Raw genomic sequence first — 27893 nt, 5'->3', positions numbered from 1 at the left:
GTGATATGTCCTCCATCAGTCTTTCTCATCTGTACTTATATTGTTATCTCTGTCCATTAGAGCTGCCCAGTTCCTTAGGAAAATGTCCGAGCCATCCTCCATTCAGGAATCTCAGAACTTATCCATGTTTCTGGCCAATCACAACAAGATCACTCAGGTACCACACCATCTTCTGTGAACTAACGATTAATAAAGAGAAAATACATTGAATATAAAGTGTTGATTTGTTTTTGCAACTGTGATGAAAACATGAGTGTCCAAGTCTCTGTGTACAGCAGCATAATGAATACAAATACATGTGGCAGAGCTTCAGACATGTTCTTTGTACGAGTAACTGATATTGACGGGCATCTCTGTTTCAGTCCCTACAGCAGCAGCTTGAGGTGATTAACGGGTATGATGAGCTGTTGGCAGACATTGTTAACCTGTGTGTCGACTACTACGAAAACAAGATGTACCTCACCCCCAGTGAGAAACACATGCTACTCAAAGTAAGCATGAACACACTGACATTTACGCACTATCCTCTAGCATCTGGTAAAATGCACCTTTACTATATAGTTTGAATAATTGAACTGTCTACATTACAGTTCAATAGTTTGGGGTCAATAAGATTTTATTAATGATTTGAAACAAGTCTCTTATGCTCACCAAAGCTGCATTTATTTGATCAAAAATACAATAAAAACAGTAAAATTATTAAATATAAATTTTCTATTTTAATATATTTTAAAATGTAATTTATTCCTGTCACTGTCATCACGCCAGTCTTCAGTCACATGATCCTTCAGAAATCATTCTAATATGGTGATTTGGTACTCAAGAAAAAAAAAAAAACATTATCAGTGCTGAAAATGGTTGCGCTGCTTAATCTTTTTTTCAGTATTCTATGATGAATAGAAAGTTTAAAAGAACAGCGTCTTTTTGAAATAGAAATCTTTTGTAACATCATAAATGTCTTTACTGTTACTTACTAGGATCTTTTAGGATAATTTTAATGCAGTCCTAGCTGAATAAAAAGTAGAAAATCTTAGTGACTCCAAAGTTTTGAAAGGTAGTGTATATTTACGCTACAAAACGTAGTGTCATTGTATTTTTAGTTAAGGATAGTACCATGTTTTTGATGATATTTCTCAGACTTTTGGCAGTATTAAAATTGAATCTTGATATTTATGTATCACCATCCTGACCAAACAGTCATTGCTGCCAAGCAGATTCAAAAAGTGTAATGTAAAAACTAAAAAACTACAAAAAATCTAGATATTATTAAGGCATTGCTCCACATAATTTGTTGTGACTGTCTTGTAGGTGATGGGCTTTGGTCTCTATCTCATGGATGGAACCAATAGCAACATCTACAAACTGGATGCCAAGAAGAGAATCAACCTCACGAAGATTGACAAGTTTTTCAAGGTGTGTGTTTATGTGCTTTTGATGAAGGGCATGAAATCTCAGACCTTTACAAATGAGAATGCTTTTGAGATGCATGTTTATTCCTGATGTAAACAGCGGACTGCCTCGTCTGACCACTTGTGTTAGGGTCACCTGAGACAGATTTTGTTGTGATTTGACATTCTGCTCTACTCCTACAGCAATTGCAGGTAGTGCCTCTGTTTGGTGACATGCAGATTGAACTGGCCCGCTATATCAAAACCAGTGCCCACTATGAGGAAAACAAGTCTAGGTGAGTGCCCTACTTGAATAGGAGCGCTGTTGCTTGCAGATGTGTTTTAGCTTACTTTAATTAAAAGGAATAGATTACCCAAGGCGAAAATCTGCCATTCCAATCTCATATAACTTTATCTTTTGTGAAGAACAGAAGAAGATATTTTTAACAATGTAGTGGTTGGTATTTTAGTAGTCTATGTCCACATGCTGCTTTTCTTTTTTTTTTTTGGTAACATTTGGAAAGGAAAAATGTTAACTATGCACAATTCTGAATTTCTGCCTTTTGTGAAAGAGTAACAATTGTAGTATTTACTAGATCTTTGCATGTTTTTTAATTGCCTGGCTTCTTCCATTCTCTAGGTGGTCATGCACATCTGCAGGCAGTAGTCCGCAGTATAATATCTGCGAGCAGATGATTCAAATCCGTGAAGACCATATGCGCTTCATTTCTGAGCTGGCTCGCTACAGCAACAGTGAGGTGAGTTTTTTTTTTTTTTTTTTTTTTTGTTCTTTTTTCTTTTTTTTTCTTCACTGTCTTTTTAAACAAATGCAGTGTAGACTCAACAGTCACCATGCACTGACTCATATTCCCATGACGTTGGCGAGGGACAAAATGTCTCTTACCTAATCTGCCAAATGACTTGCTCTTTCTAAACATAAGACCTCTGACGAAGTTAGTTCTCTGAGTCGTTCTTTGATTCAGAAACTGGCAAAACCAAATGAGTCGTTTAGCATCACGTGAAACCAGTTATTCTTTTTTGGGTTGGATTGAAAACAAATTTCTGCTTGCAGTATCGTCCTCGATATTAACAAGATGGATTTAATCTTCCACTGCTACAGACTTTTTGTTAGACATCCAGCCTGGATTTGATTTACCTGTAAATTATAGAAACATGTAAAACAAAAACAATATATTTCAAATGTCAATGCAATGCTTCACTTGAACTATCAAATCCAACTATTCTGAAAAGTAGCACATTGTTAGGAAAACGTTACTGTTACACACTACCGTTCAAAAGATTGGGGTCAGTAAGATTTTTACTTAATTACCAAGGATGCATTAAATTGATCAAAAGTGACGCTAAGTAGTTTGCTACAAATGAATTCTATTTCAAATTAATGCTGTTCTTTTGGACTTTCTATTTATCAAAGAATTCTGAAAAATATATATCATGGTTTCCAAAAAAAATTTGAAACGGCAGAACTGTTTTCAACACTGATGTTAATAAGATTTTTTTTTTGATTACCAAATTAGCATATTAGAATGACACTGAAGACTGGAGTAATGGCTGCAGAATATTCAGCTTTTCCATCAAAGGAATAAATTACATTATATATAGTTATATAATGTATACTCGGTATACGCTAGTATATATGGTATATTCTAGTCCTTAGCTGAAAATTTGCTAATTAGACTGAATTAAGCCTCAGCATAGGTGATGCTGAAAGATCTCTTTCAGATATGCACTAATGGTTGTAATCATACGGCTTAATGAGAATCAGAAGCTACAGTAGTTTACATTGCTCTTGTTGAGTTTGATTTTGCACATGTGAGTAGATTTCAGGAATATTCATTAGCAGTGGGAGGGCGAGCAGCTCTCGCTTCATACACTATTCCCTTTTCCATGGCTGAATAGTTTCAAGGCTCATTCTCCGCAACTCAAAGTTTGCATTCAGAACCACTGGGGTCGGTAGTCTTACAGATGAATATGGAAATGTGAGGGGAGGAGGTCATCCTGGGTTTGACTTAAGACATGGTAGCAGCACTGTAATGAGAACACATTGGCAGCCAGAGGACAGCTGGGGTCCACTATCAGTGACAGCAGCCCAGTGATGAGGAGAAGCGGGGAGGAATTTGTTTGTTCGTTCAACAGCTATGGTTGTCAGGAGTTTTGACACAGTGCTTGTGTCATGTGCTGTCTTGGACTGCTGAAACGAATGCAGAGATGCAGGGTTTTGGCATTTCCTCCTCTGTTTGTTTGCTCATTTTGCCCTTCTCCTGTAGGATGCGGCAGGTATCCTGTTGTTTTGTCATTAGCTTGTGTGATGAGATTTCAGTGGTTCATTAATTTGCTCAGTTTCTCTCTAATGACAGTAGTTGTGTTAGATGTTATGTTATCTTGTTTACTTGCTGTTTATTATCTCATCCTTTTCTCATTTTCACAGGTGGTGACCGGCTCAGGGCGTCAAGAGTCTCAGAAGACTGACTCTGAATACAGGAAATTGTTTGATCTGGCTCTGCAGGGCCTGCAGCTGCTCTCTCAGTGGAGTGCTCAGGTCATGGAAGTGGTGAGTGGACTTGTCACACTCATATTTGTGCATGTGAACACAACCCAGGGAAACTTTTGACCCATGATGATTATGTGGGTGATGCTTGGCTGGGTTCATGCTGCTTTTCAGTATACCTGCATAGTTAAAGCTAGGGCTGTCACGATTGCCATTTCATCAGATTGGTAAGGTAAATCATTTATAAACCTACTCCAACACAGGAGAATACATTAATTTGTTTCTAAATATGCAAACTGTTCATCGTGATTTTAAAATAAAAGGTTAAACCCTTGCTCTGTGTTTGCATGTTTTGATGTCCACATATACTTGTTCAAGAAATTACAGTGGCTGTAGCATTTCTTTCATAAAGAAGTGGCCAAATATTAAATTATATGTTGTTTGGCCTATATTAAACAAGGATTTAATGTGCTGTAAAGTGGGACAACAGCAATCACCAGGCCGTTGGCGCCCTCTGTGGGCATTTGTTATAATACGTAACGTACATAAGTTGATTGATTGTATTATGTATATTATATTCATTTACAGTTCATTTACATTTTCATTTACGTTTACAATTCAATTACAGTATTTATATCATTGTAGTATTGGAGTGAGCACCAGAGTGTCTCTCTCTCTCTCTCTCTCTCTCTCTCTCATACACATGCAATCCATCCCTTTATATACCTAAAATGATGCCTTTGGAGGGCACTGAAGTGTTTAATCATTATCAACTTATATTTTTAATAAAAATAACTCTATAAATGAGTTCCAAATGACACACATTTTTGAGCCCCAAACGTTTCAGTGCTCCAGAGCTCTAACATTTGATAGTTTGGACAAAATGAACAGAGTTAGAGTTCTTGAGTTTTTATATCGAACAATTAGTGGTACAGTCTTTGTTAGCTGTGTCTTGAATGGATGGTTCATGCAGTTTTAAACAGCGGAGTATGAACAGAGCCCATAGTTTTTTATTAAATAAAGTAAATAAACACACATACATGTATCTAACATACCCTATGCATGTGTCCATTATCACCTCAGTGATGACATTCACTGTCACTAATTCATCTTGACAACGACCCCTTATAGCATCAATGCATATGTTTATTCCTTCTATGTGTCAGGGGAATGTTCTTAAAACACTAATCAAAGTAATATCATACCTTCTGTTCTCCTTTTTAAAGAACGTTAAAAGATGAATCAGAGCTCTGGCGTGACTGTGCGCTGCGTGTTACAATACTTAGTTCTGATTGGCCAATCACTGTTATTTATAGTTTAATTATCATACAGAGAATTTTAAAATTTCGCTTACATGACCAGTTTTACAAAATACATAACACTGTTAATCTAAAGGCGATGTAAGGGAGGATGGGGGCTTTACAGAGGGTTTACAGATGCTTTTTTCTTTTTCTTTTTTTTTCAACAAAAAATCGCCGTATCACCCCTCAAATCGAGCCCTGATTATATTATGTATTTTAACAGTGTTGTTCTATAAAGCCATATGATTACTTGATTTTAATTCTTTATTTGAACCAAAGATTATTGCCTCATTGTTATGTTTTTTTTTTTTTAAGTCATTTTAAAGGCTATTATTTGCTTGGGTCTATTTTATTACCATCCAAAAAATAAATAAATAAATAATCGACTGATTACTTGATTACCAAATTAGTCAAATTATTGTAAAACTGTCTTGAAATTGAATCTCGAATGAAGTTTTGTTTTAATTTTAAATTGAGTTTCACATATGCTGTGGTGGATACATGTACTTACAGTAGAGATTTGCGTTCCCCCTAGAAACTTTTGTGAGCGGATGCAAAAGCATTGAAATATATTTTTCCTACCATCTCATATTTTTTTCCCACCATGTCCCGTCTGAGAGAAGTGTTCAGCTGCTTATAGGTGATAGAGAGGATTTTTTCATCGACTGAGAAACCAAAGACTGTTAGTGAGTTTTTGAAATGAGCGCATGCGTAAGAACAACCCCCCTCCTTCAAAGCTCATTTCAAAGGAACGCCTCCCAAAACTCGTGCACGAGTATTGGAACACAAGTGTTTACCACCGGCATTCGCTGTGTCGTGTTAGTGGATTCATTATGTCGGACTCACCGCAGGTAACTCATAATCTGCAGTTGTTACTCCTGTCTCCTGACAAAAACATTGCATACGGCGCCTGTGGAGTGTGGAAAGTTACTGGAGCGCGCAGCCGCGCTCGTCTCTCACAAGGAACGTCACGGCAGTGATTGACAAGCCAGAGGGCCAATCGTTTACGCGATGATCGCGTAAACGATTGGCTGATGTTTTTAAGGCCCTACCTTGTGCACAGATAATGTATATTAATATTATTACTTTCAGTGCACCTAATAAATAGTTTTTTATCCGTTAGTAAAGACAGTTTCAAGTAATATTGCAAAAATGTATAAAACAAAACATCCCATTTAGCACCTTTAATTGAGTTACTCAAAAGCAAATATTTTCTCAAATGTTTTTGCTTAAGTCCTGCTCTGTGTCTGAGGACAGTCATTCATGCCACCGTCGCCACGCACTTCAACAGGCAGATAAGCCAGCCTGGTGCACTCACTGAAGACTAACTAACCTTGTATTTTTAGTTGTACCAACCCACCCTTCAAGACAAAGAGCTTGAACCTCATTCATTAAGTAGATAGGGCCTGTCAGAGCACTGATGTATGTTCTTTCTCTTACTTCCACAAGGTCATCAACGTTTTCACCTTTGATTTGAATCATTAATTTCACTTTAATAGTCAGGTTCCAACTATTCTTCTTTTTTTTTTCTTAGAACAGACGTTCCAAACAAAACACTCCAAACTGGCAGTCTTATGAAATATTGTTGCCATGGAAACAGCCTGAAACAAGTCCATTCTTGGCAATTAGTAAAATGGATTTTGACATTTGTAGCTAATTAGGATGGAGATGGAGATGATGAACCATAGTTTCAGGAAATTTGTAAAAATTTGATGATTTTTTAAGCAGCATTGAAGGTATATTGCAGAATAATCATCATAAGCAATTATACATGAAAGATTGTAAAATGTTTTCCTTTTTGCAGTATTCTTGGAAATTGGTGCACCCTACAGACAAATACTCCAACAAAGAATGCCCAGACAATGCTGAGGAGTATGAACGTGCCACCAGATACAACTACACCAGCGAGGAGAAGTTTGCTCTGGTGGAGGTCAGTACACCTGCAGGTCCAAAGCTCAGATGCATAGCATTGTATTATAATTTTCAGCACAAAATACATTCACAACTATTTTAAAGGTCATTGCACCTCTATGATCTCCACACTTAGTCTGAAAATGAATTCAGGTGTCCATTAATATTTTTTATAATTAATTATAAAAATTATTGTATTTCAATTTTATTTCAAATGAAAATGAATTATTTTTGTCTTTTAATTATATTTATTATTTCTTTCGAATGCCTAAAATTCAGTATCAAACTCTGTGTAGGCCTGTGTTTTGAATCAGCCTGATGAATCCTCTCTGAATTAACTAAATGAATCGGATCAATGACTGAACTGACATCAGTGTTGAACTGTTGTGAATTAAAAGTTAATCAGTGTCAATTGTTTAGTGTATCCAAAGTAACTCGGAGGTGTCCGTGTTCGTTTTCCAGTTCTTTGTCTGAATGTGCTTCTATCTTCTTGTTTAGGTCATTGCGATGATAAAGGGCTTGCAGGTGCTGATGGGCCGAATGGAAAGCGTGTTCAACCACGCCATCCGTCACACCATCTATTCAGCTCTGCAAGACTTTGCCCAGGTCACGCTCAGAGAACCGCTGCGTCAGGCTATCAAGAGGAAGAAGAATGTTGTCCAGAGGTACAACAGAGCACCAAACCAAATGATCTTTCTGTCTTACTGCTCTAGTGGTTTAAGTCTGTGTAAGCTGACAGTGATGTTGTTCCAGTGTCCTCCAGGCCATCCGTAAGACCATCTGTGATTGGGAGACGGGCAGAGAGCCACATAATGACCCAGCGCTGCGGGGCGAGAAGGACCCTAAAGGAGGATTTGATATCAAAGTTCCTCGTCGTGCCGTAGGACCCTCCAGCACTCAAGTATGCGGCTCTCCAATTTCCATTTTCTATACCATATAAAGGGCAGAAACATACTCTACACAAATGCAGACAATATAGGAACCCCATTGTACATGCATAATGTTTTTTATTACCGTGAAGGTAACAAATCTCAGAGCTCAAGGGGGCAACAGAGTTATCTGTAGTTTATTATTTTCATTCTGAATGCAACGGCACGTAAATGCGTAGCTAGATATATCGACATCGAGTCCATTGGGGTCATGTATTTGCGTAGAGTATGTTTCAGGCTGAGGAAATCTATTTCTGAGGAAAATCTTTTTCTGCTGCTGATACCTTTTTCAAACATGGTCCAAAAGCTGTACTTACTGATTTCAGATTAGCTACATATCATCACCTAATCTCTTTCTCACCTTATACAATTCCTTATCTGAAACAACCTAACATCATAAGTCATATTGCTATCTGCTTTTTCAACCTGTCATTCTCTCTCTCTCTCACGCACGCATACGCGGTCACACAGTCACACGCTCCCCCAGTGTCATTCAGAAAAGCTTGTAATCTTCCACTCGCTTCTGCTGCAGATGTTGCATGAAGCACAGTGGGATCCGGTGTGCCGTGGAAGGGTGTTGTATTGAATGTCAATGGCGCCTCAGGGATTTGAGCTGTAATCGGTGCTGCCTCTCAACATGATCTCGTTGCTTTGCTATTGGAATTTTTTGAGAGAGATTCATAAACGTGTCCTGATTCAACAGTCAGTTGAATGCACGGTGCACGGTGAAGGATTGTTTCCATGTCCTCTGTTTTTATTTTTTCATCAATGTTCTATATGATCATGCTTGATTTTCACCAAAGTTTCTGTGAAAAGTATCATGTCTCTGAAGCAAAATTTATACTTTGCTGATGTCTTGGTATTAAATTAATACATTGTGATGAAAAGTGGGAAATGCCTGTCCTGCTCCAACCAAACAACATCCATTGAGAGGAATGGGAATGCAAATAAGTAGTTTACTATTATCGACCTCCTTGGTCCATACAGACAAAATTCAATCCGGTCATGTCTCCTATTGAATGGTTTTATATTTTTCTGTAGTACTATCCAACTATTTATTTTTTGGAAGCAATTATTTAATTTTGTTGTTTTTATAATATCACATTTTATTTTTATGTAGCTGCCTATATATTTTAGGAAGGTTGCCTCTCACAAGGGGATCATATTTTAGGGACCTGCATCAAAAAGTTTGAAAACCACTGTCTTATATTATGTACAGGACAATTTGACCCTCTCAGTATTTGAATACAGTGACACACATACACACAATTCCAGATGGAATCCAAGGGCAGAGATACAGACGAGTCTTTTGATGCCTATCTGACATGTCCAGTAAGGCTTTGACACCTGTATGCCCTCCATCAGCACATTAATGCACTCAGAACAGAATGCAAAGGAGAACCCCCCACCTGTGTTGAGATGACGAGAGCAGAATGGTGATATGAATCTGTCTGTCGTGGAGTGGCCGAATGTGTGGAGAGTAAAGATGTCCAACTTTGCATCAAAGACTTAATGTCCTTTCATCTGCTTCTTCCATCTGTTCCTCTGTATAGTTGTATATGGTCAGGACCATGCTGGAGTCTTTGGTCGCTGATAAGAGCGGCTCAAAGAAGACTCTGCGCAGTAGTCTTGAAGGACCGACCATCCTGGACATCGAGAAGTTCCATCGTGAATCATTCTTCTACACTCATCTGCTCAACTTCAGTGGTAAGGAACATGCTAAATGCCTGTCTTCCCTAGTCTAGACATTTGCTTGTTCATTGTTTTATGAACACTAAAACTGATGTGCATTACCATGTTTTAAGTGTCATACCACTATGTACCAATACACATTATCTGCATCTGCAGTGGCCTTTTAAAGAAAGATAACACACACACACTTTCAAGCTGTAGTGAACAGCAAAAGTATTTTACAATTTTTCTATTTGGACAAACAAATAACAAAAAAATAACCTGAGAAATGTTCTAGCAGGATTTGTTTGCACATGCCACTTGTTTTCATAGTTTATTTAATGCAAATAAATGTATAAAAATCATTTGTAATCATTATAATCATTTATACAGTGTTCCATTAAAAATAAGAATTGTTCATTTTGATATCATGGTGACTTTAAGTGTCCAAATAGTTTTTGGGGACAGTCTGTTTAGTTGAGTTTAGTTGAGACGGTGTTAATGTTTGTCTCTTATGCATGCTTGTTGTGTTGCAGAGACACTGCAGCAGTGCTGTGATTTGTCCCAGCTCTGGTTCCGTGAGTTCTTTCTGGAGCTCACAATGGGTCGCCGCATCCAGTTCCCCATTGAGATGTCTATGCCCTGGATCCTCACTGACCACATCCTTGAGATTAAAGAGGCCTCTATGATGGAGTGAGAACAAAAAAAATGACATTTTACAGTGTCCTTGTTACAAATGTTACATGTACTTACTATAGTAATAACAGTAAGTTATGCATGATTACATGCAACAAACCCTAAACCAAACCCTACCGCTATAGTAAGTACTTGTTGTTAATTAATATTACTCAGTTCTTTAATGTATAATCACATTGTAACAAGACCACCTTAAAATAAAGTGTACCCATATTTTTTTGTACATGAATTGCCATGGTACATGTGCAAAAAAAAAAAAAATGTGCTTCTAAGTCTGTCTAATCTATACAGGTATGTGTTGTATTCACTGGATCTGTACAACGACAGTGCACACTATGCTCTCACAAAGTTTAAAAAGCAGTTCCTTTACGATGAGATTGAAGCTGAGGTAAAACTCTCTTGATCTTCTACACTCTAAAAAGAAAAAAAACAGTTATTGCATGTGCATTTAATTTCCATTACTGTTCTTTTAAGTGATTGTGCATCTGGATTTTTGTTTTTTCTCCCAGGTGAATCTCTGCTTTGACCAGTTTGTCTACAAACTTGCTGATCAAATTTTTGCCTACTACAAGATTCTTGCTGGAAGGTAAGTCTGTCTGCAGGGGCGCAGGAGACATTTTCAAAGTGAGGAGGACCAAACTGTGTGTGGGGGGGGTTATGACAACGGGCGGTGCACATATGCGTGAAAGGCTCACGCGAGACTGAACGGAACGCGGGAAATGAACCGGGCCTTAACCGCTCTAAATTGTAATGGACTGGAGCTCACGTTCACATCGGGAACACGGGAGCACCGCGATGCGACCGCAAAAGGCACTTTCACGATCAAAGTGCACGCCACTGATAAGCAATGTAAATTAAGTATTACAGTATACACGTACCAATTAAACGCACAGATCTCCTCTCGTGCGTCCTCCACTGGATGAGGCAATACCACTTTCGTTTCTATTTCAGATATCTCTTTTATAGATGCCATCAATGCTTTTGCCTTTCAAGATGTAATTACCGAAATCAAAACAGTCCATAAACTATAAATCCTCACGAAAACTTCAGTCAAGCCAGCTCGTGTGTCAACCTGAGAGATCAGCCTCCTTCCCTGCTGAAAAATCCAGCTAAAACCAGCCTAAGCTGGTTGACTGGTCTTAGCTGGTTTAAGCTGGAAGTAGCTGGTTTTAGCTTGTCTCCCAGCCTGGCTTAGCTGGTCAAGCTGGTCTCTCAGCCTGGGTTAGCAGGTGTTCAGCTGGTTTAAGCTGGTCAGAAGTCAAAACCCCTCTAAAACCAGCTATGACCAGGCTGGGAGACCTGCTAAAATCAGCCTGACCAGCTTAGGTAATTACCTTAAAGTGTCAAATTTCTCGGTTTCTAAATGGACGGTTTGGCTTGATTGACAAACGCTAACGTTGGGCATGATTTATATACCATCGACCTGTCCTAAAACGTTAGCATGCTTTGATCGATGGTTTGGAGATCGCGTGTTTCTCCGTTCGAGAGCGCATTTCCTGTTCACATCCGCAACAAAACAGCTGATTATTTACAAACGAAAATGGTCTCATTTGAAAGAAAATATCCTAAGCTAAAAGATGATATAGTGTGACTAATTGAAGCAGCCCTTATCAAAAGTGCGGGGGTCGACTTCTATCTTTTCAAAACTGCGGGGGTCCTGACCCCCCTGTCCCCCGTGCCAACGGCGCCCCTGTCTGTCTGTTTAAATCCTTATTTAATATGTAGCAATTTTTAATGTTTTAATATTTAACAAGATAAATATGTAATAATTCTTCTAATGCAAGTAATTTTCTGTAACATGATTTCTTTCTGTAGTCTCCTCCTGGATAAGAGACTAAGAGCTGAATGTAAGAATCAAGGTGCCAACATCTCGTGGCCTTCCTCCAATCGTTATGAGACGCTGCTCAAACAGAGACATGTACAGGTAAGAGTGGCCACTCTTCTGTACGATTACATATTAATTTCTGTTTATTAGTACTGTTCTTAAGTCCACTCATCTTGTTTTGTCCTTTTCTCTTGCAGCTCCTTGGACGATCAATCGATTTGAACCGCCTGATCACCCAGCGAGTGTCCTCAGCGCTTTACAAATCTCTAGAGCTAGCCATCAACCGCTTTGAGAGCGAGGACCTTACTTCCATCATGGTACTTTATCCTTCAAAATCTCTGTTTTTATGGAAACATGCATTTTTTTTTCATTTTTCTCTTACAGAGACCTTGAATTTGCTCAGTTTGTTTTAGCTGTGTAAATTTGCTGGGTATTTGCCCATTTAGGATTTTTAATGAAAGAGAGGTTGCTCTCATAGCAGAATTGAAATTCAGTGCAGCAGAAATAATTTATCCAAGTCTGGCTCTGCCAGAGAGTGAATCGTTTTATTAATATTTGCTTCCTGTATATATGTGTGTGTGTGTGCCTGTGAATGTATAGACATTGGACGTCTGACTGTGACAGATGCATTTCAAAATGCCATGAAATTGTTCCAAGGCTCATTATCTGTTTTCATACAAATTGTTGTCAGAAGTGTGTGTACATATATAGACATGCAATGTCTGTAAACATAATTTTTGTGTCAGAAAATGAGAGGGCTTATTTTGTCTCAATTGCTCCTCTCTCTTTGTCTATGATCAGGAGTTGGAGGGTTTGCTGGAGATAAACCGGATGACCCACAAGCTCCTCAGTAAGTATTTGACACTGGACAGCATCGACGCAATGTTTCGCGAGGCAAACCACAACGTATCCGCACCCTATGGCAGAATTACACTCCATGTCTTCTGGGAACTCAACTATGACTTCTTGCCCAACTACTGTTACAACGGCTCCACGAACAGGTGGGTCAGCTCATCACCCCCCACCCCCCCAAACCCACGATAATTTTGAAGTTATATAGAATTTTTTATTTTTTTATTTATATAAATAATATTTAAATATGATATTTAAATGGTTGTTTTTAAAATCCCTATTCGAGCAGGATTACTTTTCATTACATTTTTATGTGACATTTTTCTGTATTAATTTAATTTAGTAAGTTACTTTGGGGACTTGATCACGCAGGCTCTACTAATCTTTTCTGGTAGGATTGTTCAATAATATAATTTTATAATGTCATAAATGGATAGCACATTAACAGCTATATTCATGTACTTTCAGGCTTCAGCTGTTGCAATATGCATTAATTCATCCATATTTCAGTTAAACAGAAGTGATTGAGATTAAAAGTTAAATTGCAAAGAACATTTCTTTCATCACTTGTCAAAAAGCCAGATTCCCAAGACACTTAAATCAAGATGGAACATTGGTTTTTATTTTTATTTTTAGATAATGATTAATTATTGAGTTAATTAATTAGTTATTTATAGTCTATGCTTAAGTGTGAATAATCAAAAGATATGTTTAAAATGTCTGTTTTATTTCAACCAGGAAAGGGATGTTATGTTTCAGAAGTGTTTTCCACACTTGAGACACACTCTTGTACACAGATTTTTGTTTGCAGCTTTTGATAAGTGTATAATCTCCAGCAATTTAAGGCAAATCAATTACCTTTTTATTAATCTTTTTTTTTTCTGTGAATTGAGTGTTTGTCTACCTTTTGCTGTTATATCCATCACTTTTTCTTTTCTTATCTCTTTTACTGTCGAATAGTTCTAGCACAATAATTGTTCAAGGTACAGTCTGACCCAAATATCAAATATGACAGCAGTTGAGAAAAAAAAGAGCTTTGTAATGAACCATAGTGAGGTGGGAAATATTTCAATGACCAAATTGTGAGGTCTTCGAGATGGAGTATATGGAAGTGATATGCAGGTAGGCTGAATGTAGGATGAAAAGAAGACTAAAGTCATCTTTTCACTGTCATGTTTGTGGCTTCCAACATTTTGTGGGCTTTCAGGGGATATAGACCTGTTGATATCTGACAAATTCATCAGAAATGTAACCATATAGAACCATATAGTATCAAAATGAACTGACACCATCAGGGTTCAGCTGTGGTCTCAATACTGCTCATAACTGGTAGAAAGGATGCCATCCTTGTGGGTTACGCCTCTTTTTTTTTTTTTTTTTTTTAAATTTCAGAAACTGAGACACAATATTAGCTTCAGCTCGGGCTGAAGGTTCCAGCTCACCCCTGATAAGACCTTTATTTATTTATTTATTTATTTATTTTTGATAAAGGGTGAATGACATTCAGTCATTGTGTCTAGTTGATTCTCAGGTGACTCTCAGAGTGATGGGTAGATACACAGAGCACACTGATGCTACTTCTCACCTACTCCTTTTATATAAACTCAAGTTACTTTAACCAGCACAGAATTTTGTAATCTTTTTTTTGGAATTTTTTTTTCCTTAGAAACATGTTACTCTGAAAGCTGTGATTTGACTTGTGTGATGAGTTTTTCCACTGTATTGTTAACTGTGAATGGGGCTAGAGTGGACATGCTGAGCGCTGCCTGATTGAACAGATGACAATAACTGGGTGACAAACCCAATAATACAAAAATCTTTTTTTTTTTTTAACCTTTTCTTTTAGATTTGTTCGCACTGTACTGCCGTTTTCACAAGAGTTTCAAAGAGACAAGCCTCCCAACGCCCAGCCACAATACCTATATGGCTCAAAGGTGGGTTTGAATGAGTTTAAATATCACACCTAGATCAGTTACATCTCCATCGTTGCAGTTCGTTGCACATGCAGTTACAATATGCCTCTCACAAACCATAACATACAGGGAAATGTTTTTTATTAAGCAAGATACATTTCAAGCAGAGGATATCAATGAATGCACAGAGACTATCAACTCACAGAGACATTAAATGCAAAAAAAACCCCATTACATTAAAGCTATATATATATATATATATGTGTGTATATATATATATATGTATATATATATATATATATATATATATATATATATATATATATATATATATATATATATATATATATATATATATATATATATATATCTTGTGTGTATTTGGTACTATTTAAGCGTAAAATTATAATTTTCAAAGTGGGGGGAATTTTTTATAATAAATTAATAAAAAAATTTGTAGTAATGGGCTAAAATGTTAAACCTAGATGAATAAATTCTGAATGCATCAACTCATGTTATAGAAGAGGCATATTACAATATATATATATATATATATATATATATATATATATACCTTAAAGTCTATAGAATTACAGTGTAGCTCGAAGAGGCTATATATATATATTACATATTACACTTTGCGTACCTTAAAGTCTATAGAATTACAGTTGATTCTGCTTCAGTTGATTCTGTTCAGTCTGGTTGATTAGTTAATGATGTTTTTATCTGACATTTAAATGCTAATTAAACCTGGTCAGCTTAGCCCAACTGCTTGAGCCTCATTTCCTCAAAATTGTTTCCACCCCGTTGATTGTCCTCATTGTGTAGGTTCTAATAGTTTTAATTTCGAGGGTCTGTATATCACAGTGATAATTTGGCAGCCCAGTTATTCTGACTCGGGGCCAAATCTTTGTTTATTACTCGATGTTTGAAGTTCACGACTTCCGTTTGCCATTTCTCTGCCATGCTCGACTCGAAAAGGATTCTCGATCACTGTTGCGTTCTGAAAGTCCTCCTCGCCGCAACCGGGCATGTATAGACTTTTTCTTCCTTCACTTCCCATCTTCCCACCCATGGGGGTCAGAGCCAGGTGTGGAGGGTTCGGACCTGGCTGGCTACCTCTTTCTGGGTTCCTCTTTGCTGGACACATGGTATGGAGACATCCCCAAAGCAGAGCCACGGCAATGATCAGCAAGAGAATGCTGCTGGCCAGCCAGACTCCCATTGCCAGCTCCCTGCTGCTCTCCCCGAGCTCAGTGCCCTCATCTAGGGTACTAAAGACTTGGCACTGCTCTCTGGTGGGATTTGCAGACTGGCAGGTGACGCAGAGGATGTATGTGGTCTGAGGACTAAGGTTGCCCAGACTGGTAGAAGTCTGGCTCACGGGAACCCTGTCCTCGCGCAGAAAACTCTTGCGTGTGTAACCCATCAGAAGGCTGTTCCAGTTAGGGTGATACATGACGCTGTAGAACGTGTCCACACAGCCTGGAGAAGACGGCCAGCTGACGATGGCAGAGGTGGCGGTGATGTTCTGAATGGCGATAGTCATGTCGAGTTTGTTTTAGGTCAAGATTTTCTTATGCACGCACAGTTTGATGATGAAGGCTGGTTTGAGACGTCATGCAATGATTTTGAAGAATCTGGAAGAATAGATGGGAATGAAAGCATTTATTCTGATTTCAGATAATTTCTAACCTTGAATGTGGCACAACAAGGCATGATAATACATTGGTAGGCATGGTAATACATGAATAATACATTACAAATAGGCTTGCTTCTGGCATAAAAACATGTTTTTAAAGAATTGGAAAACTTCAATCATTGGTTTCAGAACTGAAATTGATTTTGAATTGAAGGTCTTTGTCAAAAGGAATTAATCAGTAACACTGATGGTTGAGTGAGTATATCAAAAACCTGCAGCTTTTCTATAAACAGCAGATGTTTTAGCCATTTACTGTAGTCTATACAGACTTACTTTTGTATCTTTTTTGTTCTTTTCTGTTTAATTTGTTTTTCAAATTGTGATAATTAACATTGAAATGGTTGAGTATGTAACACAGGATGGATTTTTTCATGGTTATATCCTCTTTTGTCATTTCAATTTTCTTTTCCATTCAAGTACATTTGCCCTGCTCTAGCATGGTGTTAGCTAAAGCAGATTTATCTACTGGGGAAAAGCACCAGGTTATTGAGTACAAGGACAGATTTTTTTTATTTATCTGCCTTGATTACTTTGTATCTAATTTTTTTTCCCTCCAAAACTAGGTGAAGGTATCTAAAGCAGGATTATGTGAATTTCCAATTGACATTACATCCATATATCCCCTTGCCAAGAGAGAAGTTCTTAAGGGATTCTCTCGAGTCACTGAATGGCATTACAGCACAATAAATATAATTTTGAGTTTAAAATGTATATAAATGTCATGGAATAACAAATTATTTATTCACTGTTCACTGTTTTAAGATCGACCATTGATTATGCATGGTCAAACACTGATACATGATTATTTTATTTTAAGTTTTAATTTCTATATTTGTAAACTTTTATTTATTTCTGATATCCTCTGCTTCAACTCTTAGAGAGCAGAAAGAGATTTCTGGATATTTATCTTTGGCTTAAAATGTGTATTATTTTGTTCTTAATAGTTGCCATATGTTTTTTTTTTTTCTCTTGCCGCTGTTGGCTTTGGTTTGTTTGAAGCCCATCAACTCAATCAATAAATCACCACATTGGTGTGGATGAGTGGTGAACCTTTATGCCACACACTCGCACTGTAATTACTCGACAGTCAGCACCGTGTGAAAGCTTGAACACTAATCATTTTGCATCTTCCAGAAGCACAGTGTCAATAACACTCAAACAAGTCTCTCTTGTCTGAGGGGAAACAGAATGTGTATTCTCTCACTCTACACACCTGTCAGTCTTTCCAATCTGTTTCAGATCTGCTTAGCTGCTAAAGATTTCTCTTTAGTAGTATTTTCAGACAGTGCTTGCCTAAATTGGTCTTTTACCATTCTTTACAGGTAATTCACACCCATTTAAAAAAATAAATAAAATCTTTGGGAGTCTAACAGAGACACAGGTGTCTCTGGCAAAACTGAAATCGAGAGGTAAAGGAGCAAAAATCTTACCGTAAGAAATGAGAAGAGTCACTTCATAGATCGTCTCGTTGTTGCGGACAGAATCCCTCTGAAGCGTTCAGAGAGTGTGACCTGTGGCTTTCTCTGTTTGGCATGGCTCAAGTCTGCTTCAGAAAGAGCTCCACATCCACACCGCTGCACAGAAAAGCTCTTCTATCTGATTAGAACAGCAGACGGCACATAAAGCAGAGAGAGAGTGCTATGGGGAGGAGGGAGACGACACATCAATGTTTTGCGTAGAGTGCATTTTAAACAGAATTACAGCTGGGAGAGCTTGAACTCTCTTGCTTGTCCTCTGTCTCTTACGCATCCTTTCTCACTCAATCATTGGAGGAACACATGGCATTTTTCCTCCCCCACTGTGATCTCAATTACTCCCTCAGACTGGTGACCTGTCTCCCCTGAGTCACTGCCACAACACCTACGGACATGTATGCTCACGCATTTATGATTAATCTTTAATCGGTCAACTTGCAAGTACTGCTAGCTAATTTGAAAAACAGAAGGAAACTTGTTTCGTTACTACTCATTGTTTGCTGTTTAAAAACTATATTTTAATTTGGCTTATTAACGTGACACCAATAAACAAAGGAAGCTTATAAGAAAATCATTGGCACGTTGTAAAATGTTTAGTTTAGTCCTTCTAGTCCTTGAGAGCCAGAGCAGTGTGTCTGTGTATCTATTGTACTGACAAGCCCATACTTGCTCTGCAGCAGCAGTAATAATCAACAACAGTAGAACATTGTTACAATTACATTGTTAAAATTATTTCAAAAGATGTCATGATTGAAATATATGTACACACACCCTTTGTTACATTGTGACAGCATTTGGGTAATGTTTACATTTTGTCTTTTTGATGAATATCTGGTGAAAAGCTGGTGCTGAACTGTGTTGTTGGGTATGACTTATAGTAATCAGATTGTTTTTCCCTGTAATGAACTAAGGGAGGAGACTTTATTTAATTTTGTAACAGTTACTGTTCTGCTATTATTTTAATTGCATATAGACATACAAAGAGTAGTAACTAACAAATCAAACTATGCCTAAACATAAATTATTCAGCTTTGCTCCATGCATTTCTTAACATGCTCTCTTTTCTTTTTCATGATGACTCAGGCCTTGAATTTGGCATACAGTAGTATATATGGCCTCTACCGGAACTTCCTGGGACCTCCGCATATTAAGGCTATTTGCAGACTTCTGGGATACCAGGGAATCGCTGTTGTGATGGAAGAGCTGTTAAAGGTCGTCAAAAGCCTGGTACGTGCACGAGCATGCAAATTGAAGTTTGTGTATGGAGATCTGGGGGCTTTTGCAAGATACTAGACATTAATCTGTTTTTTAATCAGCGGCTCAAACATGTGAGAGGAAATGCATGTTGTATTTTGTATTTATGTCTGACCACGTTCCTACTAGATCTTCTCAAGTGATGCCTTTAATTTTAGTGGTTTCAAACTGTAGAACATGTTGCTAGCAACAAGCAAGGTCATGGGTTCGATTCCCAGGAATGCATGCAATGATACGGTGTATACCAAATTTCTGATTTCACGATGCATCACATCATTTATAAAGAATCTTAATTGAATCAGATCATTGTTGGAGCAAACATTTTGAACCACTAATCTTTCTTTAAAGAATAAAGAATGTCATTTTCAGGATGTGTCCGTATCAACAAACATTTTTGCTGAAATCTCCTCATCGTCTTATTCTTTCCGGTGCAGCTTCAGGGCACCATCCTGCAGTATGTGAAGACACTCATGGAAGTGATGCCCAAAATATGCCGTCTGCCTCGCCATGAGTATGGCTCACCAGGTGAAAACCACACTCCTAAATAAGCCTTTTATTTTCTGATCCAAGAGAGGAACTCTGACCCTGTGTAAATATCACCAAGTAGAAGATAAGCACTAAATTATTAAGCTTTGGTAAGTCCAACTGTGCTGCTGGGCAGATTGGCAGTCCGCAGTGTCATTCACACATTGATGCTTTAAGCAGAGCTTATGCAGCAGATGCTGGGTGTTTTATAAGACTTAATCAGACCCCTCTTGACTTGAGAAGGTTTGGTAATTGCCTCTCGCTGTCTTTCCCTCTCTCTTTGTTTGTTATTACATTCTGGGTGACCATACTGAGAGGGTGCACTCCATGCTGAAATCATGACTGTGTCTGATTATGTGGGCTTCAGACAGACTGGAGAAAAAAAAAAAAATGAGAGAAAGAATGAAATTAAGTGGGTGGAATAGAGAGGGAGAGAGAATAAAGCAGAGGGTAGAAAATGGCAAAGGGTCTGTGAATGTAGTTAAAAGCTTTTGCTTGTAAGATTAATACGTATTCTTGGATTCTTGGCAGTCACTGACATAACAAAAGAAAAGTAAACTTAAAAAGTCACTATAGATACTTTTGTCTCTTCATAAATTTTGAAGATTGAATATATGGGGATGAAACAACAAAATGTGGATGCAGAAATCAGTATTGAATACACACACACAAATATATATATATATATTATGGCTGTCAATAGATTAACATTTTTAATCGTGATTAATCGCACCCTTTTTGTGTGATTATTCGCACACTTATGGAATTGAGCATACACCATTTATCTTAACACGTACTTTGTCATTTGCTATATACAGCAAATGAAATTGGACAGATTGGACAATTTCAGTAATTTCCTTTGATTGCCAAATCTAAGACACAGCACAACTTATTCTGATATGTATGGTCAGCTTATTTTTCTAGTCAACAAAACACTGTAGAACACTGCATTATCTTCACTCTATATTAAATATAGGCCTACACTAATTCTAAAGTTATTCAGTCAAGAGCAGTGGGTAATTTTTTACCCTTTTCATCCCCTTTTATGACACACACAGAAATATTAGGCTGCTGTCACTTTATGAGCAAATGTACAGATCTAATATACTGACACGCATCCGATTTCTTTCCTACTTGTTTGTTCACTTAAGATGTAACTGACTGTTTATGAGAATATCTGCCTTATTTTTGTGTGTATTTGACCATTTTAGGCATGTATCCGATGCCCAAAGTAGGTAGCCTAAACGTTGCTTGCCCGTGTTTTGCTCTCGGAGGACTCTCGGAGTCTCGGAGCGCGTGCACAGAAATCCACCCGAGGAAGAGCGCGAGTACTCTTTCACAAGTTAATGCGCAGCTTCATAATTCTTTTTAATATCAAGCACGTCCCGCAGTTGACTACGTTTTATGACACTCACGTTACAGGATTTAACTGATTTGGATATCAAAGAGGGCCATAAATGCACCACTTTAAATGGAAGGACAGAATATGGCAATTCACAATTTCGCCTTCGTTAAAGATTTTGAATTAATCGCATGTGTTAATGTTGACAGCCCATACAGGAATGCAATCTATTAGTATAAATTACTGTGCAATGTGAAAATGCAAAATAGGTGTCTAGAGGAATACTTTGTAATATACTTAAACATTTCCTAAAACAAAATGAAGCTGTCATTACTGTAATGCATGATTTTGTGTCCCGGATGCAGGAATTCTGGAGTTCTTTCACCACCAGTTGAAAGACATTGTGGAGTATGCTGAACTGAAGACCGTGTGCTTCCAGAACCTGAGGGAAGTTGGAAATGCGGTGCTCTTCTGCCTTCTGAGTGAACAGAGCTTGGTATGATACAACTCTGCTGTTACAACATCATCTCTAACCACTTGCACCATACTACAGAAAATTGTCCTCGCCACATCACTAAACCAAACAATGCCGTGAAAATGTTACTGACTAATCCTACTTTGCCAATTGCCATCAACTTTTCTTTAAATTCTAACCTAAGTAAGAATATCCAGTTTTTTTTTTTTTTTTACCCCTTTCAGCACATAAGCTAAGCAAAGTGTCAGTTAGCATGCACGTGCCACCACCAAACATATCTTTTTCTGTAGATTGATAATGTGGTTTTGACATATTTTTCTTACAGTAAAGAGTGGGCTGTGGGTAGTAAGCTTAACTAATTAACATCATCTTTTGTGATTTTTTTTTTTTTGCTGCTTTTATGTTCTTTTCTTTGTGCTGAGATGAGTGACACATGAAACACATAGCTTCACTAAAGTCTTCAATCATGAATGAATCTCTACGTTTTTACTTGGGAATTATTCATGAACCCATGACAGGAAAAAGGAATATATTATACACAGAACAGGTGACTTCCATTTAGTCTGCAACCTGCTCAGTGTTTACAATGTCTGACTTTGACACACTGTTGTCATGGGAACACATCTTCAGTTGTGTTGTATGTGGCAGCACTGTCAGTTTTCAACCATTTTAAGAAGCAGATCAGCTTCAGCTTTTTTTTTCTTCTCTTTTTTCTTTTGAACATTCAGCCCCTATAACAATGCTCAGTGTAAGGTAATGAATGGTCATACAGAGTAGAGTTTATTTCATACTGTACATGACAGTAGTGCACATTTGATTAAATGTCTATTATTAACAGGTTACAGATCACACCGGCTGCATGAGCGTGTCCTTTTTTGATATAGAGATGTTGTTTCTGTTGCGCAACACTGTCACTTTAAAAGCTCAACCAGTGTGATCTTGCTGTTATAGTTATGCTATCGCATCGCTTATACAACGCTTGACAAATAAGCATCGACTTTGCTGCTTATTTTTTGTACTTTTCAATGTCTGAATGCTAACAATTCACTTTAATCAAAAGTGATGAATTATCACATACTTTTGACACCTTTTTTATATCTAAAAGACAGGCCATTTGGCTGCTTGCAAACTTTGAATGTGATTTAGGGTTGATTTGTAATTTGTTAATGAGTTTATCCCCTTTAGGGCACAAATAAATCCAAAGTACAGCTTGCTGCACACAGTAATGCTGCCTTCAAGTGCAATCGGAATTATCATAAATACGAGTTTCCTCATTAAAGTTTGGACATGAACGCCCTCTCAAGTTGTATTTACAACTGGGAAGTTCGGGGATAATTTTGATACCCAAGTTCCCGAGTTAGGCGGGTCGTAACTTTAAACACGGCGGAGATGAGAACAATTGACTGTTATTCTATATTAGTTTTCTCCATAACAACTACATTGCTTGGTCTTATTATTAAAGTATTGCATATTTACATATATGAATAATCATTTGAAGTGTATTGTATATTTTACACAAAGCGAAAAATAGCCTATATTTGACTGAAATTCCAGAATCTTCAGCAAGCTGACTATCTAGATAGCGTAGTGAATGTTTATATGGTTGTAAATTAATTGGACGCTCATTTTTGGCTTTAATAAGATTTTCCCTAACAACAACAACAGCAACAAAAAAAAAAAAGCCAAGAAAAATGCAGGTGTCCTTCATGATTCCTGTTCTTCCCAACAACAAAGCACTTGAATGCGACAAGCTCGTAATCACAACAATTTCCGATAGCATATAAAGACAGCATAAATAACATTTGGCAAAGACTGAAATCTGCTAGACTTCAGCCACATATTTTCTTTTTACTAGGGTAGTTGGCATCTCCAACTTCATGTTAAAATTAATTTATGTATGAGGAAAACTATATTTAGGTGATATTTTAGTATACGAGTTCCCACACGTCTAAAGTCCCAATTTAACACCTAGATATAATTCAATAATGTGAGATCCAAAACAGTATGTTGTTATTATAATTATACAATAATTCAGTGGCTTTTAAGTGGAGTATAACATGTTTTGTCCATGTGTGCCTTTTCGATTCTACATTTTATTATCAAAAATTAATGATGATCATAAACCAATAAATCTGAAAGAAGTTTGTTGGGTTTTCACTGCATAATGGCTGAAACATCACTGCAGCACGGTTGAGAATATCTGCCGTTCATCCAGACACTTCACAGATGTGATAAGCTGCTGTTTAATTATGCCAGCCATTAGTCACAATTATGAAAGTTACCCAGAGAGATTCTGCCTTCCACCACCATTAAACTACAAATTATATAGTGTCAACAATCAAGGGCTGTCTTTTAAAATATAGACATTGCCAGAGAAAATCTCTGTGCCTGTGTGAAAGTACCTGCTCTGCCTGATGGCAAGGTCAGACTCGGTGCAATCAGGTCTGTCAGATGTAATTCTCTGCATTTTAATTTAAATGTCAACAGCCTCATCCATAATAGCTCCTGTCAGTGGCGTATGTGACTGCATGGCTCCATCTACTGGAACCGCACCTGATTACCATAGAAATCTGAGCCAAGGCTTAAAGGGTTAGTTCCCCAAAAATGAAAATTCTGTAATTTATTACTCACCCTCATGCCGTTCCACACCCGTAAGACCTTCGTTAATCTTCAGAACACAAATTAAGATATTTTAGTTGAAATCCGATGGCTCAGTGAGGCCTTCATAGGGAGCAATGACATTTCCTCTCTCAAGATCCATAAAGGTACTAAAAACATATTTAAATCAGTTCATGTGAGTACAGTGGTTCAATATTAATATTATAAAGTGACGAGAATATTTTTGGTGTGCCAAAAAAACAAAATAACGATTTATTTAGTGATGGCCGATTTCAAAACAATGCTTCATGAAGCATCGGAGCATAATGAATCAGTGTATCGAATCACGATTCAGATCGCATGTCAAACTGCCAATCACGTGACTTTGGCGCTCCGAACTGCAGATTCGATACACTGATTCATTATGCTCCGAAACTTCCTGAAGCAGTGTTTTGAAATCGGCCATCATTGTTTTTTGGCACACCAAAAATATTCTCGTCGCTTTATAATATTAATATTGAGCCACTGTACTAACATGAACCAATTTAAATATATTTTTAGTACCTTTATGGATCTTGAGAGAGGACGTGTCATTGCTCCATATTCAGGCCTCACGAAGCCATCGGATTTCAACTAAAATATCTTAATTTGTGTTCCGAAGATGAACGAAGGTCTTACGGGTGTGGAACGGCATGAGGGTAAGTAATAAATGACAGAATTATCATTTTTGGGTGAACTAACCCTTTAATCAGTCATGCTTTAAAACACCTTTTTGACATGGTGCCATTTTTTTGGTTTGTTAGGGTCTTCAGCATTTTTTTGTACAGCTAAATAGAAGAATATCTAAATGCATAATATTGTTTATATGAAATATTAATCTCTCTTGCCTATATCACTCATTTACTAATGATTACTCCTTCAACATGCTCACCTATGATTGCTTTAAAGTACCTTTTGTTTATTTTTAGAGATGCATATCATAAAAACAATGTATATAACATACAAAAACATGTACTATGCATTAACATTACAATAGCTAACATGAAATGTTAATGAACAATACTTTTACAGCATGTGTTAATGTTTATGGTTAATTTTAGCTTTTTTCTGTTAATTAAACTCCTACAGTTGTATAAAACATGAACTAATGATAATGTTGATGAATCATGAACAGTAAATATTAATCAAGATTAATAAATGTTGTAAAAAATGTTAGTTGTTAGTTCATGTTTATCTATTTCATTAAGTAACGTTAAGAAATTGAACATTATTGTAAAGTGTTACAAGAAAAAAAAAGACCCACGAACATTGAGCCAGGGATTAATGGTTTCAGTGCTTCACCAACATGACCAGAATTTATCCTGGTCATGTTGAGAGCTAAATTAATGCACAAAAACTCTGTGATTATGCATGTGCGTGTCAAAGCAGCAATGGACGCTTGTCTCAGACTGCTTATTTGAATTAAACTCAGGCTTTCAAACCATCATTTCTGAAATGAGTTTTTCTCTTTTCATGCAGTCTCAAGAGGAGGTGTGTGACTTGTTGCATGCAGCGCCCTTCCAGAACATCTTGCCAAGAGTTCACGTTAAAGGTAAGCTCATGTTTATGTATGTTTGCTGAGGATCTTCAGTATTTTTAGCATGCTTTATGTGATCAATTCCTAAAACATATCAATAATCCCTCTACATCCCACACTTGTGCAGAAGGTGAACGTCTGGATGCAAAGATGAAGCGTTTGGAGGCCAAATACACAGCACTGCATTTGGTGCCTCTAATTGAGCGTCTGGGAACCCCTCAGGTGGGTGAAACATCACTGCTCTGGCAGCCGCTTTAGTTGTGCTCTGCTGCTTTACCGCCTGCAGCACACACATCTACTTATTGTCATTAGCATCTTCAATTACACACTTAGCTGCTGCTTTGATCTCATCCCAGAGCCTTCCAGATTCATTTTTTATTGATGAGTTGTGTCAGTGGTAATGGGCAAATTAATTATTTTCAAATAAAAATCGTGATTTCTGGCTAAAGTTTACTTGAGGAAATTACTTTATCCTGGTAACGCTGTTATTATCGGTCACTTTTCATTACATTAATTGTTATTTCTTCAAAGGCATTAGTAACTGAACTCTTGCTTTCTTTTTATGCTGCTTCTGTGCAAAACCCATTTCTGCCACATAAAAAATAAACATGCTTTGGTAACTTGTGCTTTTTGAAATAGAAAACTGAAGTTGACACAATTATAACACGCATTCGAAATTGACAGTTGAAGTTTTGACTTTGTCATTGACTTTTCTTCAATTTTAACTTGTCCTAATTGACTTAGTATGTAATTCTTTTGACTCATTTTTGACTTTTTGTCACAATTGACATTTAATCTCATAATGATGACTAGTGGTTCAATGAATCGCAAAACTCTGGATCATATTACGGTTTTTGAGTCACGGAACAGATCAGCGAGAAAAAAAAATTTGAGGGTGGGGGTGACTTTGCTTTCCATTAATTATTTAAAGGATTAGTTCACTTTCAAATTAAAATTTCCTAATAATTTACTCACCCCCATGTCATCCAAGATGTTCATGTCTTTCTTTCTTCAGTCGAAAAGAAATTAAGGTTTTTGATGAAAACATTCCAGGATTTTTCTCCATATAGTGGATTTCAATGGAGCCCAAACGGTTGAATGTCAAAATTACAGTTTCATTGCAGCTTCAAAGTGTTCTACGCGATCCCAGACGAGGAATAAGGGGCTTATCTAGAGAAACCATCACTCATTTTCTAAATTTTTTTTTACATTTTAACCATAAATGCTCATCTTGAACTAGCTCTCTTATTCTTCTTCTCTATTAGAATTCCGGCAGTGTAAACACTGCTAAGTGTATTGCTGCCCTCCACAGGTCAAAGTTTGAACTAATTGTTATGTACTTGCACTAGCATATTGCATATGACAATTTAGTTCTAACTTTAACCTGTGGAGGGCAGTAATACACTTAGACACTTAGCAGTGTCTACACTGCTGAATTCAAATGGAGAAGAGAAGAGAACTAGTTCAAGATAAGGATTTATGGTTAAAATTAGTAAAATTAATGAGTGATGGTTTCTCTAAATAAGACCCTTATTTCTCATCTGGAATCGCGTAGAACGCTTTGAAACTGCAATGAAACTAATTTTGACCTTCAACCATTTGGAGGCCATTGAAGTCCACTATATGGAGAAAAATCCTGGAATATTTTCATCAAAAACCTTAATTTCTTTTCGACTGAAGAAAGGCATGAACATCTTGGATGACATGGGGGTGAGTAAATTATCAGGAAATTTTAATTTGAAAGTGAACTAATCCTTTAAATCACACTTCAAGTACTCTGATACCACAGCAAAAACTACTACTAGACAGTAAAAATAAGAAAAATACACAAATTTCAAGCATAGATAAATGCAATATAGCCTAACAAAGTTACAAATAAAGTAAGGTCTAACTGTAGGATTTATTTCAGGTACAGAAATGTAATAATTAAATGTAAAATAACACTGTTCACTGT

The 27893-nt window shown here is 37.2% G+C and overlaps 2 protein-coding genes across 3 annotated transcripts in view; one reads left to right on the top strand and one right to left on the bottom strand.

Moving 5' to 3' along the window:
- Positions 1–27893, top strand: part of cyfip1 (cytoplasmic FMR1 interacting protein 1) — a 45373-nt gene that overhangs the window by 14034 nt on the left and 3446 nt on the right. For both annotated transcript variants that reach the window (XM_048199242.1, XM_048199243.1), the window contains exons 7-28: positions 61–157; positions 363–491; positions 1309–1413; positions 1593–1684; positions 2029–2146; positions 3835–3957; positions 7000–7125; positions 7605–7771; positions 7860–8007; positions 9589–9742; positions 10243–10399; positions 10694–10790; positions 10912–10988; positions 12218–12326; positions 12425–12544; positions 13029–13228; positions 14926–15013; positions 19253–19396; positions 19858–19948; positions 21656–21786; positions 25882–25954; positions 26067–26161. In XM_048199242.1, the coding sequence (XP_048055199.1) occupies positions 61–157; positions 363–491; positions 1309–1413; positions 1593–1684; positions 2029–2146; positions 3835–3957; positions 7000–7125; positions 7605–7771; positions 7860–8007; positions 9589–9742; positions 10243–10399; positions 10694–10790; positions 10912–10988; positions 12218–12326; positions 12425–12544; positions 13029–13228; positions 14926–15013; positions 19253–19396; positions 19858–19948; positions 21656–21786; positions 25882–25954; positions 26067–26161 (2641 nt within the window). The remainder of the gene's footprint in view (positions 1–60; positions 158–362; positions 492–1308; positions 1414–1592; positions 1685–2028; positions 2147–3834; positions 3958–6999; positions 7126–7604; positions 7772–7859; positions 8008–9588; positions 9743–10242; positions 10400–10693; positions 10791–10911; positions 10989–12217; positions 12327–12424; positions 12545–13028; positions 13229–14925; positions 15014–19252; positions 19397–19857; positions 19949–21655; positions 21787–25881; positions 25955–26066; positions 26162–27893) is intronic.
- On the bottom strand, positions 15117–18873 carry LOC125273668 (fibronectin type III domain-containing protein 9). Its single transcript, XM_048199247.1, has 2 exons — positions 18125–18873; positions 15117–16632 (listed from the first exon to the last, which is right to left on the bottom strand). Exon 2 carries the CDS (start codon positions 16539–16541, stop codon positions 15879–15881), a length of 663 nt encoding a protein of 220 aa, XP_048055204.1. The 5' UTR covers positions 16542–16632; positions 18125–18873; the 3' UTR covers positions 15117–15878.

This window comes from Megalobrama amblycephala, linkage group LG8 (genome assembly GCF_018812025.1).
Source record: "Megalobrama amblycephala isolate DHTTF-2021 linkage group LG8, ASM1881202v1, whole genome shotgun sequence".
In the NCBI taxonomy this organism is placed as follows: Eukaryota; Metazoa; Chordata; class Actinopteri; order Cypriniformes; family Xenocyprididae; genus Megalobrama; species Megalobrama amblycephala.
Note: the sequence above shows the minus strand (reverse complement) of the source record. Positions and strands in the feature narration are given on the sequence as shown.

Excerpts from the sequence above, each read along its gene's own strand:
- LOC125273668 (XM_048199247.1), bottom strand. The coding sequence starts at position 16,541 with ATGACTATCGCCATTCAGAACATCACCGCCACCTCTGCCATCGTCAGC.